Here is a 16,526-nt window from a genome sequence, read left to right as displayed (position 1 = left end):
GTTGAATGTTCCAGATAAAGTCTATTGTTACCTTAAATATATCAAGAGAAAATTCATCTGCAACGCCTTTGATTCATTAGTGCATCATTTGTGATGAGTCTAAAGTCAAAAGCGCTTTTTAAATGTGTTCTTTTTGTTTGTTCTGCACATACAGAAGAACACTTGTAATAATTTATGCGAAAATTGGTGAAGTATGTCTCTTAAGTTATGGATAAAAATGTAGGCAGTGAATTGACTCCAATATTATTTGACAGAACGTTTCTGACTCATAGGTAACTATTAAATGACTAAAACTGTCAGACTTTTGGCATCGTTTCACCAAAACTGCCCCAAAGTGGTTCACCTTCTCACTAAAGATAATTGCTCGTTTAAAATCCGCAACAGGAAAAATAATGCAATAAAATCTATAATTGAGGCTCATTTCGTTGGAAAGAAGTGCAGTTTGTTTTTACAGAAATCCTGCATACCCCTGGAGCTTTTCAAAAGGAAAGCAGGGCTTTTAAATCTACTTCTGGCATCTTTTTCTTGACTTTTACTCAGTATTTTCCCCAAATGAGATAAATGTTTGTGCAGAGGAGGAACTGAGAGTGCTTATAAAACCGCAGGCGAAGAGCACATCATGTCCTGTGCTTTCTAAAATAACATGACTGTCTTTTTAAAGAATTATCTCCATTTGCCTCCGGGTTTGCGGCTGGATCAGAGGTTAGCAGACACCTTTTGGACTTCGCCCCCGGTTGCTTCCTCTCGCCCTCACTTCCTGGCACAAACATTACTTCCTGTAAGACGCAAAGGAGGGATTAGTCAACGTGTTTTACAGGTGTCCCCGATGAACGGGGGAGCTCTGCGTCATTAATCTGCTTCTTCTTTGTAATTCTGACATTTCAAGCGGAACATTCTTGATGCTTTGACCTCTTGTCGTCTCTGTGAAGCTCCAAGTGTAAAAAAATGTGCAATGAAAGTAAAGCTTTGTTTACAGAGAGGGTTTGGGTGCTTTGTGGTTTGTTACTTACAAAGAAAACTGAACAACATATGACCTCTTTGAAGAATTTGCACACAAGCATATTTCGACTGACCCTGTAGAATAAAGCTTGAACTGCATTAAATATGTTCTAGATTTAATATGATTTCACGGATTAGTTTTGAAGCTCTGAAGATTTATCTATATTTTGTATTATATTTCAGATACAGGTTAGGCTACACTAAACACTATTAAATATTATTATTGTATTTGTTTAGAATTATTTCACCACCATTTCTAGGATGTGAGTGTATTTTAAAATCTGAAAGTCATTTATTTAATAACAATCTACTTAAATCCATATTTGTGTATTCACTCATTAAAATGAAAGATTTTGTAGGAATTTTTAGGAGCAAAACGTAGTAAATGAATCGTGTAAATCTCGTGTTGAATAAAAAACCATACAGCTCGGAGTAAACTTGTTTTCATTCGGTGATTATTGTCCGACAGCTGCTGCGCTTTAACCGTCACACATGAATTAAAGTCTGTTTTCTCTCCCGTACAATGCGCCTTTCTGCCGGCTGCTGTGTGATGTCGGTGATGCAAATCACACGTTTGCATAATGGAGATAAAAATACTCGAGGCGGAGTAAACCTCACACATAAAGTCAGGTGGACCTAATTCGGGTCAAAAAGCTGCATTTAGTCACGCATGAAAGAGCGGTGTCCTTGTTTGTTTGGTGATTGTTGTCTGCCTGAGTGTAACATCATCCCAGCACATAAACAAGCGCCCATAACAGCCACAGATGAATCAGTGATAGGACAGGGGGACAGTGCATCTGTGATTGATTTGTGATGTCTGGCATGTTTACTAAAACTGTATATAGTAGTAGCCTCTGTTAAATCGCTTTACTGTTCACAAGTATTCACTCTCTTCCTGTTGTCACTTGTATTTGAGTCATCAGCTTCTTATTCTGGAGAAAAGAGAGGATATGGTTTCACCCCCCATAGGACAACGTTAATCAGAACTCCATGCAGCTCAAGTCAGGATTGGCCTGTATTCGTCATTAGGGTTATTAGAACTTTATAAACGCTTTTAGCGAATGAGGAGGAGATGGTTGATTTAAATAGATAAAAGAAGGAGAAGTGGAATGCTTTGGTTAAGGACAGTGGATTAAAAGTGAACCCCAGAGACAAAGAAAGGCGGGGAAGAGGAGAAGACTCAGAGCCAGCATGTTTCTGCACACACACACATACACACACTCATTGGTGTTTCCCACATGCCGGGACATGTCTCTACATGAGTGTTTGTCTGCTGTTGTGACTGCGAGGGTCTGCAGGTCTGATGTTATCACTGGACACATCCCAGCACTCATTTCAAGACTCACCGCAGAAAATCTAAATGCACTCAGAGACGTTAAATCATCGGGAAAAAACACATTTCTGCTCTCTGTCTCTTTTCTGACATATGCTCACTTGTTTTATGTTTGTGGTTGTTATACGACTTTATTTAGCATCTTGTTGGGATGGTTTGTAGTCCTTTTGCTTCTCTAAGTACCAGTTTTTCATCTATTTGAAGTTCTTTTGACACTATTTTCATTTTTGTAGTGTTGCATATTTCAGAATAATAAATCACACAACTTTTTTTATAATGCACAACTTGCTGTTTTCAGTCAAGAATGGAGAGAGAAGTAAAAAAAATGAGCAGCGCAAGAGTTTATTTAAAAAGATTATGGGGGCCAAACCCATAATACTAAAGCAACATGGCGGTTTTCCAAAAATGAGGTTTATTTCCAAATCTGCTCGTGTTTATTAGCAAGGGAATCTACTATCTGACTGTAATGCATCTCTAAAATGAGCTCATATTGCGGGAGGTGCATTAAAAGCATTAACCCGGTGATCGTCTGGATTTATCTGCTGCAGTCGCTCTTCAATTTTGCCTCGGGACACATGCACGTCGCTCTGAACGCTGTTAAAGAGGCATCTGTTTCCTGACGGCGGTTAGGACGGGACTCCTGCCAAACACAGAATCAGCAGCAAGACAAACTCATGTTCTGGAGAACAAACCGCTGATATGTTTTTCTTTTTGTCTTTACATGAACAATGTTGCTGTGTTTCAACTCTCTGCAACTCCGGCTAGTGTCTGTCAACAGCTGCCGACCAGGAAAAGAAGAAAGAGAAGCTCGCTTTTTTTAATATGAATTATAGATGTTCAAGATCGGTATTATTAAGGGAATTTTAGGGCTTTTTATCCCTGTAAAAGTTTTAACTGCAGCTAATAAAACCTCTCCAGTCTTAGTCATCTCCCTATCTGCTTCGGGAGCTTTTGAGTATATAACAGAGGCTTCTCATGCTAATTCTTGGGTTCACATTATTGCCTCTACTGCGACATGTTTCAATAAGGCTCGGTTGTGATTGGTCAACCTCTTAAAGATGTCCCACCCCTTAGCCTTTGCAGACCATTGACATGCACACAAACCTATAGAACACACCAAAGGATAGAAACAGCTGAATATGGCCCCTGTAAATGCTCCCCACTGCACGGGGACCCCTTTGACGTTGACCATGAGACAAAGGTCAAAGGTCAAGCCGGGGGTCAGAAACAGGAAGTTCAACGACCTCTCGCAGCTTTAATCAGCTGGGAATACTGAGAGAAACTGGAAACACATCTGGAAAACGCATGCAAGACGAGGAGAGGGGGAGAAAATACTGAATGTGTAACAAAGAGAAAAGTGTGTATACACGCATGTAAGTGTGTGTGTGTTTCCTGAGGCCCTGCAGAGGAGGGAAGTTCAGCCGAGCTATTATAAGACCACAAATTACGGCTCTCTCCACGGCCAGAAACCTCCTCTGCTGGGGCCTCATCAGCCGCAACATGGAGACCGCAGAGAAGTGGAAAGTTGCATTTCTGTTTTCTCATTTCTTGTGAATCCTTCACACATGTCATCACCGCCGCCTCTCAGGTGTGCATAAGCTTCTTTATCCTCGTCAGCAGAGCAAACATGTCCACCCATGCAAATGAAACGGCACAAAGAGAATCATTGTCTTCATTTGAAATGACATATCGACAGTTAGACTCCTGCCCGATTCATTACTCTATAAACTCCTTCTGCTCTGGTTCAGCAGCCCCCTCTGCTTTTTGGAGTAATTACTGACTTTTGTATTGTTGTTGTATGCCTCTGTTTCAATATTTGTGGTTGATTAACATCTCTTGGTAGTTCATTTGCTTTTATTCTGTATTTATGAACAATAACAGCGCAAACGTCTGTTTGAACTTCCGTATGGACGCATATATGATAAGTATGGAGTAATTTTGGCAAGTTAACAATAACGTTTTCAGTCAAAAAAAGAATAAAAACAGATCAGTGTTTGAAGATGAGGGAGGTCTGGAGCAAAAGACAAAGAATGCGTTGTGCGCGGCGGCCATGGGATCGAACCCCCGGGTGTTTCCCATCGGGCCCCGTCCCGCGGCTCAGAGCGACCGGGACACAGAACGTTCCTTTCTCCGCCACTTCCTGGCCTTCCCATGAGCCTTTGCACTCCCGGGGTCGTCTTTGTTCGCGAAGAGGCATACTGGGAAATTCAGCGTCCGACAAGACTCCCTCTGGAAACGTCGCGATCACAAAGAGGGATTCACCACGAAGCAGACACTCAGGGGATGTCTTTATGTCCCATAAGTACACTCCAGTGTTAGCATTACATGTCGGCTCGGATATGACCCTTTACTTCCTGCGTTAAATCACATTTCTATGAGGAAAGGTTGTACAAAAAGTCAAAATATCAGCTTTTTGTGTTTAATTTGTAGTAATTCTGTGTCTTTGTGGTCGTTCTTCGCTCCTATGTTAGCATTTTGCATCTTCATGTGAAGGTTTTTATGCACTATATATCACAAAATCTGCTGAAACCTCATCTTTATATTAGAATATGTATGCATTTACAAATATGACTTGTGCATGTATCATCCGTCCATTTAGACATAATTCTGTCTTCTTCAATTCAACTTGTTTGGAGAGATTGTCATTTCATTCCATATACAATTGTTTATAAGGGTAGATTAGAGCCTGGTCTGTGTTGAAATGACAGTGGAGGACACACGTCTTTGTTGGTGGCTCCCTCATCCTCGGAGGTCTTGTGGTTTGTCTGAATTCCTCGCGAAGAATAATCTAATTGAGGAACTCCTGCAGGCCTCAGCGTCTGGACTGAGGCCACAAAGCAGCGATACAGCCAACAAATAACATGCTCATGTCTGTGCATCGACAAAGAAAAAGAGTGGAGATGATGCAGGGCTTTCTTTCTCAGCTACTACCCAGGGAAACACTTTTTTAAAACATAAAACTATGAATCAACTTCTAAATGTGCCAGTGTGTACGCTTTTTAGGACTTAAAGCTATGAATAAACTTCTGCATTTTACCAGCATGCTGCACTTCTGCATGGAAAATGTGTATTTTGGAAAAAGTGAAGAGCTGAGTATATCAAAGCAGCTTCCTGTCTTGTTACTTTTTCCCCTACATGATTGTTGTCTGTCAAAGTGGAGAATCATGTACTGAATATTAACATTTGAAAGCTAAACATTTTTGAACATTAGGTCAACAATCACGTATTTCCTGGATGCACAGGAGAGGTATTCTATAGTTGATCAATCACCAGTTTCTAAAATGGGATCCAATAGTTAAAGGAGCCATTAAGAGGTTAAATATGAATACAAATATGAACCTGGAAATGAGCAGAATAGGGTTCCAGTAAACACTGGCTACCTGCAGAACAGAGAGAACAGTCTGAATCTGAGGTAGAGCTGATTCGTTGTTTCAGTATCAGAATTACTGTTTGAAATCTCCCTGTGAATGTCATTTTATAGACTTGCGGGTACATGATGTCCCTTATTTTCTAGGTTTTACTATAATTTAACCGTGTCCTCGCCCTTTAATCTTTAATCTTTAATCGTACTTTCCAGACTTTCAGTCATTTCCTGACTTTTTATTTGAATGTTTAAGTGCTTTATAAACTTTACTGTTTCATGTTATAAAAGCTGGTTAAACGAACAGAGCAGCAAAGCAAGACTTAGAAAGAGAAATAACAAACAAAAATCACTGTTATTATTATAAAGATTAGACATACTCCCTGGAGAACATGCACGGCTAACGCATCTCTTAGTTTAAAGTAACTTGCGTTGAATAAATTGGCTTTATGAGCAACACAAATAACAATTTCTGCAGATAAAAAGCAAATGCAACTGTGAAAGATAATCGAGAATGATGAAGGGGAACCAGGAAATGAAGGTACCAATATTCCTGTCAGGATGCATTAAAAAAACAACATACAATTACAGAATACAAAACCTCAAAAGCAACGGGACCTTTGATCTCCATAAAGGGAGATAACAACATGCACAACAATGCACTTTACATGAAGCCTGATGCGTGGAGAGGCTTTTGAAGCAGGGAAGAGGAGGTCAAATCAGAGGAACTTCAAGTGTGTGTGTGTGTGTGTGTGTGTGTGTGTGTGTGTGTGTGTGTCGGATGGGTCTCATGAATGCATAAAGCCACTGAGTGTCCCGGTGCCGTGCGAACAGCCTCCCCGCTGTAACAACAAACTGGAGTCCTGCAGCGTTTGTTTGAGGTGGAGCTGTGAACTTCAGACGGAGTAAAAAAGGGACCGAACAGTCTTAGAAAGGGGCCCCCGGGGTGCTGCGGGGGCCACCCCAGGAAATGGGTGGATTTCGTTAGGGTGACAGAGGCCAAGACATGGGGCGTGGAGGTGGTGGGGTCAGAGATGCATGCTGTGTGCTATGAAGACGTAATGAGGTAATGTGTTGATAGTCGTTTACTCTTTTTGTATTTGAACTGTTTGGATATACTTTCCTGGTTTTGTATTAACTAGAATTTATTGGAACATTTTCCACTTTGGTCTCCTGCCTGCTTTTGACTTTCTGCTCATCCTCACACTGCGGACACGTGCGCAGAGCAGGTGTACCCTCCCTCCACTTCACACCTCCAGCTGAAGGGGTCAGCAGCACATTTACGGTAAGCCACAAGGGCCAAATTTCACAGTCCGGCACTGATATAGCCTCTCAGCTGGTGACACCCTGCCCACCCCCCCTCCAGACACACACACACTTGGCTGTAAATAGGATCCTATCTCCCAGGCTGTCTGGATTAAATTCAACAATATGAGGAAGAGAATAACCTCACTGAGTTTCAACCAGAAAATTGGTCACTTCAAAAAAAAGATCTACAAAAATGTGCTTTTAAGTATTTAAGTCCCTGTTTCAGGATTCGAGCACTCACCGTTGAAGAAGCTCTTGACCTTCAGGTATCCGACGCTGAGCCGCAGCACGGACAGTTTGTCGAGGCGCGCCCGGACGTCCTCGGTGAACGGCAGCAGGCTCGTGAGTTTGTCCAGCTCGCCGTTGAGGCGGTCGCGATGCCGCTTGGACGGGTTGGACTTGATGCCATCGGGAGGAGGAGGTTTGGGTCTGCGAAGACAAGAGCAACACATCAAAACACAGAAACAAAGAAGCTAAGCAGATGATGATCCATTATGAGAAGCTGCTACCTCACCTACTACCTTAAATTCATCCAAAAACCTGATATGATTATTTAAACCAGGTATCGTCATGGTTTTCAATGTATTCAACAGTATAAAGTATAAATGTTGTGCAACTACCCTAAAATATAGAAGTGTTTTGTGTGGGAAACTGAGTTCAGATGCATTTTTCAGATGTATTGTTGTTATTTTGCCCTCTCAGGATTATACCTGGTGGAAAGTACGGAGCCATGGGAACCAGGTCAACAAGCTGATGTCACCTGTTATTGTCACCTCACCTGTGTGTGTGTGTGTGTGTGTGTGTGTGTGTGTGTGTGTGTGTGTGTGTGTATTGCTTGGGATGTATATAGGATGTTGCACAAACAGATTCACTTGAGTGAGAGGAAATGGAGGGTTTTGCTTCCTTCAAAAATGTTATAAAATGTCACATTTATCTAAAAATAAATACATTTTACACAAATTCTTGTACCTGTATTATCGTCTCATTATTGTTGTGTTAAGCAAGATTGAATTAGGGAAGCAATATAGGTTCCATCATAAGTTTGTCTGCAGGTCAGCAGATCAGGTGCAGAAGAAAGCATCTCTGTGTCTGAAACTTGCTCCGTAACTCAAAGCAGACGCTCGCTGCAGAGAGAGGCTTTTCTTTCTCCGGAGCAGAGGCTGTGAAGCAGTGGCGAAGCCTCACACACGTTACGCTGCTTTCTGGAAGCATGCATAAGCTGATATCTGGAATTAAATGTCAGCCAAACAGCCCAAACCAAGGACCCTTGTGGGTTTTTTTTTTGAGGTTTTCCCATTCCTGTAGTGTGTTCTATAGGTTGTTGTGCATGTATGGTCTCTCATGTCACACTAGAGCCACTAAATACTAATATGAACCTAGAAATGAGCATAATATTGAAATTGGAAGCATTAAAAACACAGTTTCTCACCATTGATATAGCTTTCAATATTGCAGATAATAACTGTAACTTTCTGTTTCTTTCTGAGAAAGTCTGGTCGAAGTGTGGATGCTTTTTGGGGGATTTTTACATTCATAAAGTTTAACCACAGTCTGGTTTCTGATCCCTGTACAAAGAGGGACTTTCTCAAATCACGATAACAGATTAGTTTCCAGATCAGCAAAGAAAACATCAAAAGCTTCTCAGATTATTATTATTATTTATTTATTGTACTCAGCACAAAGAACAATGGCGAGTCAGTGAAGGTCATGGCAGAAAATATCAGAATACAAACAAGTTTTTCTTGGTTACTGTTATCACTAGTCAGCATTACTTCTGCTTTCCCCCTGAAGAGAACATACTGAAGTTTCCGGATCATGATGAGTCTGACTTTCTCCAGAATAAGTGTAAAGATGACACACTGCGCTGTCGTTCACATGACAACACACAACAAACAAACACAGGGCGCTCTGTCACCTCAATGACACTGAAGCACTTTTTGCAACACGAGGCAAAAAAATAGAGCAATAGGGACTCTTTAAGCTTTCAAAGAATCTCAGCAGGTGGGTTTTTGGTTTCTTGCTCAAGAGCACTTCAGCAGAGCGTGTGGTTTCTGAGGGAGTTGAACCTGTGACCTCAGGTCGGTCTCCCACAATGCAGCTGCACGCCTGCTCTGCGACTTAAATCAGCTTCAGATGTTCTGCTGGAGCCTCCGCCGGGGACTGTACTGTAGGTCAGGTGAGGCCAATCACGTCGCTGTGTGTGTGTGTGTGTGTGTGTGTGTGTGTGTGTGTGTGTGTGTGTGTGTGTGTGTGTGTGTGTGTGTGTGTGTATGTGTGTGTGTGTGTGTGTGTGTGTGTGTGTGTGTGTGTGTGTGTGTGTGTGTGTGTACCTGCATGCTTTCTATGCACTGTGACCCTTTAACCTAGTAACAGTTTCCTCCCTGCTACAAAATGTCCCGCCTGAAGTTGCAGAAAACCTCGACCAGCTTCTGACTCGCTGACAACAACAGTGAGGAAATGATTTGCATTTGTACGAAAAAATAAATAAAGATTAGGTAAGTGTAAACAAGGTTTAGCAACAATTGCTATTGTTCCTGAAGTCAAATATAAAATCACTTTGGCATATCTAAACCGAAAAAAGGAGCAGAAAAACAAAGTTTCTTGCCTTTTGCAGATTTTATAGTGCAACAATTAGCTATAAAAGCATGGAAACATGTCACAGTAGAGGAACAAAAAACAAATATGAGCAGAATATGTCTAAAAATAACATTAAGAGGTAAAAACATCCTGAGTATAGACTGGAAGAGAAGCCTGCTGCTTAATTATGTGACTTTTTATAAAATATAACAACCAAAATGGTCAAATGTGAATGGGAAACATGTGAAGAAGACCTGTTTGGACTGAAAGAAATTAAAATATGACACATTTAAATTAAATATAATAAGCAGACGGGTAAAAAGAAGGGATATAAAACAATGTCGGGACTTAAATGTGGGGTGTCTGATTTCACTGATTAAAAGACTGTAAAATGAAGAACTCTTTCGGCAGATGTAGAGTTTCACGGGAGCTTTTACAAAAGCCTCTAAAACTTTCTTTTCCGGGACAGGACTGCACTGTAAAATATGTGAAATTCAGACTCAAATACCCAGCCTGTGTTCAGAAAGAAATGTGCAGCTCGCAGTAATCCAACTCTTGTTATTGGCAGATGTGTGATTTCACACTTTAAATCCGTTACAGTGTAAAAAGCATGACGTCTGCGCAGAGCTGTAACTGTAACATAAATGTGTAAAATGTTAAACCCTCCTCTCCTGTAAATAAGACATCGGCTTCCAATAATACCGCAGAACACGACCTATCTGAAATCCAGGAGATGGCTATCTATCGCCGCATTCCTGACGGCACAACTCCCTGCAAGAACAATGACCGGCCAGTGTTGTTGCTTCTCCTTTATCTCACAGATCTGTGTGTGTGTGTGTGTGTGTGTGTGAGTGTAGGGTTTTGATTTTTTTTGTTGGACTTGGGGGAAAAAAAACACTCCCCTGCGTTTACACAAAGGCACTTTGTCTAGGACCGGGCAACGACACCTTTGCAGAACAAAAGAAACTAAATACGATGTTGGCGTCTGTTCCTCGCTGGAGGTATGATACAGCAGGGAGTCCCAATCAGGCAGAAATAGGCGATACCAGAGTTGATTTTTCAGGACAAAAGCTGCGTACACTCCATATTTGATTATTTCATGCCGAGATTGATGGTTTATATTCATTTTATCTATTTTAAAACATGTTTATATTTGTCTTTGTGTCTTTAATATCCATTAATAACATTCAGGGGGAATAATCTAGGCCAACAAGTCGATACCAGATAGTCTTTTTTTGATTATTCTTTGAATTTTGATCATTTCAATTGCAAAAAATGATTATTTAAATGAAATTCAACTCTTTAAAAAACAAAATCCATAGTTTTTTAATGTGTGAAAGAGAGAAAAACCACAAAAGGAGTAGACTTGAGGATAGAATAGTCGATACCAGAGCCAATATATTTCATGTTTGAAGCTGCCAATACTGAAATTCCTAAATATATGAATTTCAGCCAAATGTAACGTTTATTTAGATTTGTTTTTAAATTATATGACATAGGGAAAAACTAAAGGAGTATGAGATCCACTTATATCAAGCTGAAAATGTCAATATCAGAGCCAATATTCTAAACTTGATCAATTCAATGCCAAAAAAGCTGTTGATTTACATTCATTTTATCCCTTTTGAATCATATTAAGATCCGTATGTGTCTTTTAATATTAACAACAATTTCTCATTTCACTTCACAAACAATGGCGGTGCATGAGTTACTGCCCCATAAAACATCTGAATTAAACATTTTGACACTTTGAGAATTACATAGACATACTGTTGATTCACTGAGGACTTGTGGACTCATGACAGTTTAAAGTAAAGAGCATTTATGGGATTTAAGCGAAGGGGAAACCTACAAAATAAAAGCATGCATCAAAGCAACATCAGTGTTTTTCTGATGTTTACTCGTGTCGTTAAGGTCTGGGAAGTGAATCTGGGACGTTGATGTTTGTCACATGTCAGTCATAAGAGAAACAGCTGCACTTCAGCATGACTCCTGAGCAAAACAAAATGACAAAATACATAACAAACAGCAACATGTCGTAGTTCTATCCATGGTAAATCCATTCAGGAATTTGATCAGCTCTGCAGCACTTAAAAGAATAATAACAGGAGTCAAAATACCCAGTCCATCTCATCACTAATAACTTTTCTCAGGGGTTTGATCATCATATTTATCAAAGACCCCTATGTGTGAGTTAATATGAAGCCAAAAGTGGCTTTTTGAAATACTTTTATATTGTTGTCACGATTTTAAGGTCTCCCTGTGCTTCATTGCATACATTAAGATTAATATCCCAGCCTGGGGTTGTTTCCCCTTTTGTCTTGAGTAGCCGCTTTCTAAATCATTACTTCTTCAGAATCAGAAGTAATTGTTCCTACAGCAGGAAAATGTACCAGTTGGTGAATTTGGTCAAGCTAATCCACACTTTGCACACATTTGTATGCCTTTGAAGTGACCTGTAGAGTCAGAAGGATGCATACAATACCCTTTCAGAGAGAGGGAATGGTTTGTAATCTATTCTTTTATTTATTTTCTGGAGCCAGATCCATCCCTCAAGCTCTTGTGGGAATTGAATTTGAGAAAATCCCTGCAGCCAGTCTCTGAAAACTGTTTCAAAGACGGAAACATTTAGATTAAAAGCTCTTAAAGCAATACTTAAATGCCTAAAGCGTGTGGGTATCCTACTTTTTCTCGAGCTCCTCTTCCCCACTGTTCATACAGTTAAGACACGGTATTTACATATCTAACTCTTGCATAGCATTACTTCTGTGTTTGTCTCATACAGACTGAGAGAAATCTGCATACATGTAAATGTTGTTCTTCAACAGCGCAGTGTTCATAAAGGTAAAGCACCTCGGGACACACTGCTGTAACGCCGCCTCTCTCACACACTTACTCACCATTTCCTAAACAAAGAAAAAGAAATGAAAGATAAACTGAGGGCAACTTTTCCCTGAAAAGAAAAAGCTGGGCGAACATGGCAAAGTTATGCAAGCGTTCGCGTGACACAGAACTATGTTAATTTGTGTTGAGGGAGGGAGGAAAGAAACAACCCCCCCCCCCCAAAAAAAAACACCCAGAGACACAGAAGGAAAGACAGGAAAAAGTATGTTGTGGCAGCGGAGGAGGAGGAGGAAAAACATACAGCGAGGCTCAGATTACACCATCCTCCCTCCCTCCCTCCTCCCTCGTGGAAACATCGCGTGAGAGCCTCTCGCTCCACGTCCTGATTATGATTAATGCAGGTAGTACCACACACACACACTGAAACCACGGTTCTGGCAGGGTTCTGACCCCGAGCCTGCGGTTCTGTGCTGGCCGCTAACACTGCCGTCTGGCTCGTTAAAGTCAGGAATCACAACCTGGGAAACTCACAGAGCTGCTCCTATGGTCTGAAAAGGTTCTTCACAGCACCGGGAAAACCCAATTCAGTAGGTGCTGTAGAAACATGTCTTTATAGGAACTATTCAAGCATGTGGCATTCAAGAACATCTCCAAAAGTGTTACTTACAGCACTATGAAGGGTCTTTAGGGAGCTATTAAAGCATGTGGCATTCAAGAACATCTTCAAACCTGTTACTTACAGCACTATGAAGGGTCTTTAGGGAGCTATTAAAGCATGTTGCATTCAAGAACATCTTCAAAATGTTAATCACAGCACTATGATGGATGTTACAGGTACTTTTGTAGAATGTTGCATTCAAGAACATCTCCCAAATGTTATTTACAGCAATATGACTGGTGTTTAAAGCAGGTTGCATTCAATTACCTTTTTATAGCACTATGATGGGCAATACGGAGGCCCTATTCTGCTTTCTGGGGGTTTCTCTTCCCTGTAGTGTGTTTTATAGGTTTTTGTGCATGTCAACATCCCTATGTAACTCTCACACTTCTATTGACTAGCGCTCCAACACATTGTCAGGATAGGTTAAGGGGCGGGATTATGTCGGAGCGGTTGACCAACCACAACAGAGCCAGCCAGCTAACCAATCAGAGCAGACTGGGCTCTGGTTTCAGACAGAGGTTGAAAAGAGGTGCTGCAGCACAGGCAGTATGAGAATCATAAAGAGCTTTTTGAACAACAAAGCATGGAGGCATGTCCCAGGAGAGGCACAAAATATAAATATGACCCTGAATATGAGCAGAATATTTCCAATTTCAACGGTTATTAAAGGATGCTGCATTCAATAACTTGTACAAAAAAGGTTCTACTTAACTCTTCTCCTCCAGTAATTGACTTTATAATTATCTTCTGCCCAGGGTTTTGGAAGCGCCCCAAACACCAGGAAGAATTCAACACTTTAGTTCGGCATTCAGACTATTGAGTCATGCTCCAATTAGTTGAAATATAGAAGTGTCATGGATCATTGCATTAAAGAACATCTGTAATCTGAGTTTTTACAGCAACAGTATGAAGTAGAAAACGTCTATAAACGCCTCTTTGCTGCACTGCTGAGAACATATTAATAAAATGCTATGTTTTATTTATTTATTTATTCTTGCACAAAGCAGACTGTTCTCTCTATCTGGCGTCATTACAGTCTGTAATTAGTAATCAGGCATAAACGTTCTTTAAAGTACCTTAAAGTCCCAATGTACAAGTATAGAGCCACTTGGAAAAATGGAACCACTGCCCATCTGCTCCTTTAAAAAACACTGCCTCACAAATTTAAGTTCCTTTTAAACCCTTAAAAAGATCCTAAGGAACTAAGAAATCCCAATTAAAGGGATTTCTGACGCCACAAAGAGGAACAAACGGACCATTCAAGCATGGGTTTAAACATTGTGAATAAAATGTAGTCCAAAAGGCTTCCATGTAATGCAAAAAGCATGTTCCTACTGCACATGAAACCCTGAAAAATGCTCCAATTTTGTTTCTCAAAGGGGAAAACAAGATGCAATTTGAATATGCATCCGCTTTAAGAGAAATACACTCATAAGGTGTTATGATTTTTACTCAGGTGGGGTTTTCCTTCCAGTCAACACTCAATTGAAAACGTATGCAATATGCAACTCTCAGAAACGAAAGGAAATAAATAAGTCGAAAGAGTTTTAGAAAATGTGCACATGTGAGTCTTTGGAAGCCCTGCTGCATAATTAGATTTGTGTATAATCTGCAGCAACAGTTTTCTTTATTTCCATGCTGCTGTGTTGTTGGACTTCAGCACCCAGCATTGCACAACCACAGCCGGGAAAACACACTTTATGGCCTTTATAGATCCAGGACAATGTGGCTACTATTGCAGACACAGAGTGCAACTTATGACCTACTGCGTGCACTCTTATTACCATGTAACTCTGGCTGTAATGCACACTCCTCTGGAGGTGTTTGCACAGCTGTAATTGAGTATAAAAAAAAACAATTTCTCTTAGATATGAATAAAAAAATACATAAAATCCGATTTTAATGCAATAAAAGCATCAAAAAGTCATTTTTGGGCGACGTTTTGTGGAAGTGGCACATTCATTACGTTTTAAATCCTTAAAAAAGAAGCTTGAATTCAGATTCTAATGGAAGTTACTGTAATATTTCAAAAATATGACAGTAAAAGTACACTACGCAGTACAATGGGTCAGACCAGTGCCTTCAGGAGTATTATAGGCATAGAAAGTACACTGAGATCATTGTGCACAAGGTTTTATGTACCTAATATACAACTTGAGATATTATATGAATAACCATAGAAGTATTACACAGTTTTATGGCTGTTTACTTACATTTTCTGCACCGGCTTCTTCCGTTTCTTTGCAGCGTATAGCGCCGTGTTCGTCAGCATGGTGAGTTCAACAAAGTAAGGTTAAATAAAAAGTGGCTTTCTCCCGTCTTATTAGGAACACGTTAACAGCTCCAACTCGGTAGATTCACATCCCTCAAAAAACAAAATGACACAAACAATAAAAAGTATGAGACGGTGAAATCCCCTTTACCGTCCTCTCGGTTCGGGTAGAAAAACTTCCCTCTGCACACGTTATTTGCTCCAAACTCCCGCAAAACGTCTGCTAACTAACACGACTTTTCATCCTCCGCCCCTTTATGTATATCCTCTCCGGTTTACCGCAAATACCGTGACTTTTAGACGTTAAATAAAAAAATCTCCCCGGAGGATTTTTATGTAAGTCCTCCGCCTGCGCGTCGCCGACAGTGTGATTTGACAGGGCTGCTGGCGCGCGCTCCCTTCGCAGTGTGTGCGTGACACCTTTGCGCGAGCGGCAATATTTAAGGAGGACCAAATGTGGGCCAACGGAGACTGACAAACACAGAGCAGGAGGAACTGGAGAACAGCATCTCTACCGGGAGACCTTAAGAGGGACATTCTTTTTTATCCTATCATATTACACATTATAATTGGATGTACACAAAATAAAATGAAATAATGAATACAAAAACATAAAAAATATAGTAATAATAATACTAATCAAAAACAATAATGCACTGTATTATTGATAAATAGCTTTATGTATACATTAACTATAACTATTTGTATTCACAAAACACATGTATTGATTAAATGTATTGAACATCTACACCAGAGCACTGGTTCCTTAGTGGTCACCAAAGTTTCATGGTGGGCCAGGAGACCATTTTCAAATTGGTCTATAAGGTTTTCATTGAATTTCTGTCAAAACAAACCCTTTAAATGCTACAGGTTTTATGTTTTTGCGACATGGTCCGAAGTTCAATGGGTTATTTTTATTTTGGAAAATGTTGAACCAAGGACAGTTAATCGCAGTAAATGCAAGCAAACCCTCCTTAAACAAAGCTAAACTAAATTTAAAAAGCATAAACTTGAAGCTCTTATTGGTAAACAATTTTTTTTAAGTGCATGAAGCACTTAAGGCTAGAAAGGCCCTTCCTGCATCCAGCGTGTTTGACCAAAGCCGCTTTAAGACATGGCGTAGCAGAGAGTTCACGATTTGTCGTCAGAGTTTGGCAGTGTGTTTACTGCT

General features: G+C 40.3%; 1 protein-coding gene across 1 annotated transcript in view; it reads right to left on the bottom strand.

Annotated features, from left to right (window-relative positions):
• Positions 1-15,735, bottom strand: part of ahr2 (aryl hydrocarbon receptor 2) — a 38,748-nt gene extending 23,013 nt beyond the window's left edge. The window contains exons 1-2 of the mRNA XM_063877941.1: positions 15,297-15,735; positions 7,243-7,430 (exon numbers count right to left, since the gene is read on the bottom strand). Of these exons, the coding sequence (XP_063734011.1) occupies positions 7,243-7,430; positions 15,297-15,355 (247 nt within the window). The 5' untranslated portion in view covers positions 15,356-15,735. The remainder of the gene's footprint in view (positions 1-7,242; positions 7,431-15,296) is intronic.
• Positions 15,736-16,526: the final 791 nt, after the last annotated feature.

This window comes from Eleginops maclovinus, chromosome 24 (genome assembly GCF_036324505.1).
Source record: "Eleginops maclovinus isolate JMC-PN-2008 ecotype Puerto Natales chromosome 24, JC_Emac_rtc_rv5, whole genome shotgun sequence".
Classification (NCBI taxonomy): domain Eukaryota; kingdom Metazoa; phylum Chordata; class Actinopteri; order Perciformes; family Eleginopidae; genus Eleginops; species Eleginops maclovinus.
Note: the sequence above shows the minus strand (reverse complement) of the source record. Positions and strands in the feature narration are given on the sequence as shown.